At 45.2% G+C, this 2,821-nt stretch overlaps 1 protein-coding gene across 1 annotated transcript in view; it reads left to right on the top strand.

The window, feature by feature from the left end:
* Positions 1 to 228: 228 nt before the first annotated feature.
* The window catches only part of TMCC3 (transmembrane and coiled-coil domain family 3), a 132,248-nt gene continuing 129,655 nt past the window's right edge, over positions 229 to 2,821 (top strand). The window contains exons 1-2 of the mRNA XM_031057535.1: positions 229 to 251; positions 2,529 to 2,751. Coding sequence (XP_030913395.1) covers positions 229 to 251; positions 2,529 to 2,751 — 246 coding nt within the window. The remainder of the gene's footprint in view (positions 252 to 2,528; positions 2,752 to 2,821) is intronic.

The following is a 2,821-nucleotide window of genomic DNA, read 5'->3' as shown; positions in this document are numbered from 1 at the left end:
ACCATATTCTGGTTAAGTGGCATTATTGCATGTGGCTATAGCTCTATAAAGACAAGCAAACTAACATGCCTTTGTCAAAACAAGCTTGAAAATAACTGTACAGTTCTCCTTGGTCATAATTTTTATTAGAGGGTTTTGGAGGAGGGTTTTGTACAGGGTCTGTTCCTGCAGACAGTGGATCAGTTCCACCAAATCACACATTGCTCTGTGTTCAGACTTCCTCTGAAGATGTCTGGTATTGAAGAAGCATGGTAAGTGGGCTAAAACTGTAAGAGAAAAGGGGCACACAGACTGATATGAGTGAGTGTACTGAGGAGGAACATGAAGTTACAGCAGCAGAGGGGCAGGAGAACGTGCCAAGGGCTATGTCCAGTCATAACAACTGACAAAAACCAGCAAAAAACACCACAAAAACCAAAACCACAGTGATGGGATGAAAGAGTGGAAACACAAGCAGTCCTGAGGCCCTGAAATGATGTTATCTCAGACAAGACAAGACAAGACAAGTCAGTAAATTTAATTATTTGCTGCTGTTTGGCCAGATGGCCTGGAGTTGTACCAAAAGTCCCTACCCACCACATTTCTTGATAGGTCAGGATTCCAAACTTTTCATCTATCTTAAAATGCTTATGTTTTCAAAATAAAGGGATGTACTTAAATTTTTGCAGCTCCAGAAAAAAAATGCAGAGGTCAGCAGTGCAAGGAGACAGAGCTGTTACGAGAAAGTAATTTAAAAACATGCACTGAGGTGAGTTATCTAACACAGCCTTGGACACCAGGATCCATCTCCAGGGCAAATGGCTCAGCCCTGAATTGAGGAGATGGAAGATCTGGCCTTGAGTTGGGGACCAGACTTCCACAACCTGTTGTTAGGTATCCCAAGGAGGTTGTTCTCTGAAAAATCTCGTTCTATTGCTGACTTGGGATAGTTTCTGGCTTATCAGGAGAGGAAGCCTGTTCCAAAGTATTGAATCCTACTAATGGATAAAAAGCCAAGGTACCAAGCACTGATGATTGGAGTACTCTAAGAACCTCACACTTGTAATTTTAGCATTGCAACACCTAAATCTCAAGATTTCAACTCTTTTTTAACCACACACTGAGATTTTCTTCAGAAAAGAAGTGATTTCAGAGCACATATATTTTCCTGAGTGTAACTGCAGAGAAAACAAGCTAAATACCCAGAGAAGATTCCCCTATGTCTATGGTCTAGGATTATTGCTGATGTTCTTATTCTTTGTTATTATCCCATTTCACTTACTAGTAAACTAGTTGTTGTATCAAGCTTACACAATCAAACCTCATGCAAGAGAGGAATGTCTGGAAGAAGGGAAATCTGTGTGTGAGTCTGTCGCAGCCAGGGTGACAACAGACATGAAGAGGGATGTGTCTTAGCATTTTACACTGGGTAGTGGCCCAGAAGAGTTAATGATTGTAGCAGGCAGTATTCTTGGAAACACTGCTGGTTTCTGCGGATAGTCATCTACAGTGACTCTGAGAACATCCTACTGTACCTGTAATATGGACATTTTGACAAAACTCAGGGTTCTTTGTTTTCAGGAGACAAAAGAAAGGGAAGAGGCGACCCTCTTCCCTAGTGAATAGAAGCACTGCTGAAGTCTGTACAATCAGACCTGAGAGAGCAGAAGTACCTAACAACCAGCATCAGGAGACACAAATCAACATGCTAAAAGGAGTACAGCAAATCTTAGCCCAATAGCTGACACTGACCATAACCAAGATAAAGTCATGCACATTCCACTCAGGTGATAATCCCACCATTTGAGCACCTTAAGGCAACATTGTGCTGGGTGACACCATAAACCACAAGATCAAAAGCAGCAACATTTGACTCAGCATCACAAACATGATGGCCAAAATTTGATGGCCGAGTACTCTTGGCTTGCTGCTCTCCATGACACAATGTTACAAATTTAATACTAATCTGCCAGTGAATACTCTTGCTTCAGCTAAACTGCTCCTGTCAAACTAAGTTCAAGTGTAAATGTGATGACAGTTTTCCTTAATTAGTGTGGTTTTTATTTTTTAACTATCTTGCTAGAAATTAATTTTTGGGTTGCTATATGCTCACAGGATTGAAGTTTCATGAAAAGTTACTTGAAGAATGTACCAGGACACAGAGAAAACTTGACATAATGGCTTGGTCTAAGATAAGTGACATCCTTCGGAATCTGAAATGTGCGGTCCTGTCGTCCCCAGCCACAGCACAACCTGCGGCTCCGCGTTTGGCTTCTCGGCACACAGGCTCACCAGGGAAATGTGTGTGCAGGTGTAACATGCCAAGATTCACCTGCACACACCCGACAGCGGGAGCTCTGCCTTCTTGCATTTAACACTATTACGGAAAGTGTGTAATAATTAACAATAAATACCTTCCGAGATCGGATTCTATTTTAGCTTGAGAACAGCTTGTCACTCTGATGGTGTACTACAGCTTTCAGGAAAAGTAAATTGCTGCTGGGATGTGCGTAATTTGCTTCGGGTGAGACTTGCTTCGTTACGAGAAGCTGGAGCACCGTGGGGTTCGAGCACCAAAAGCAGCGTGGTCCAAGCAGCTTCCCACGGAACCTGGCTGTGGCGCCCACCCAGCGCCTCGGCCCCTCCAGCCATGCATCCCGCCGTCTCCTCTCTCCCCAGAGGGAGCAGCCCCAGCCCTGCCCTGCTGTGACCCGGACCAAAGCGGCGCGGCTGAGGGGCGAGCGCGCTGCTTTCCGCGGGCGGCTCTCCACAGTGCTCCGGGCGCCCACGCGGCGTGACAAGGAGCCGCCCGGATCCAGGCGCCCGCTCCGCGCCCTGCCCG

This window comes from Geospiza fortis, unplaced genomic scaffold, assembly GCF_000277835.1.
Source record: "Geospiza fortis unplaced genomic scaffold, GeoFor_1.0 scaffold186, whole genome shotgun sequence".
Lineage (NCBI taxonomy): Eukaryota > Metazoa > Chordata > Aves > Passeriformes > Thraupidae > Geospiza > Geospiza fortis.
This window is presented reverse-complemented; position numbering and strand designations above follow the sequence as displayed.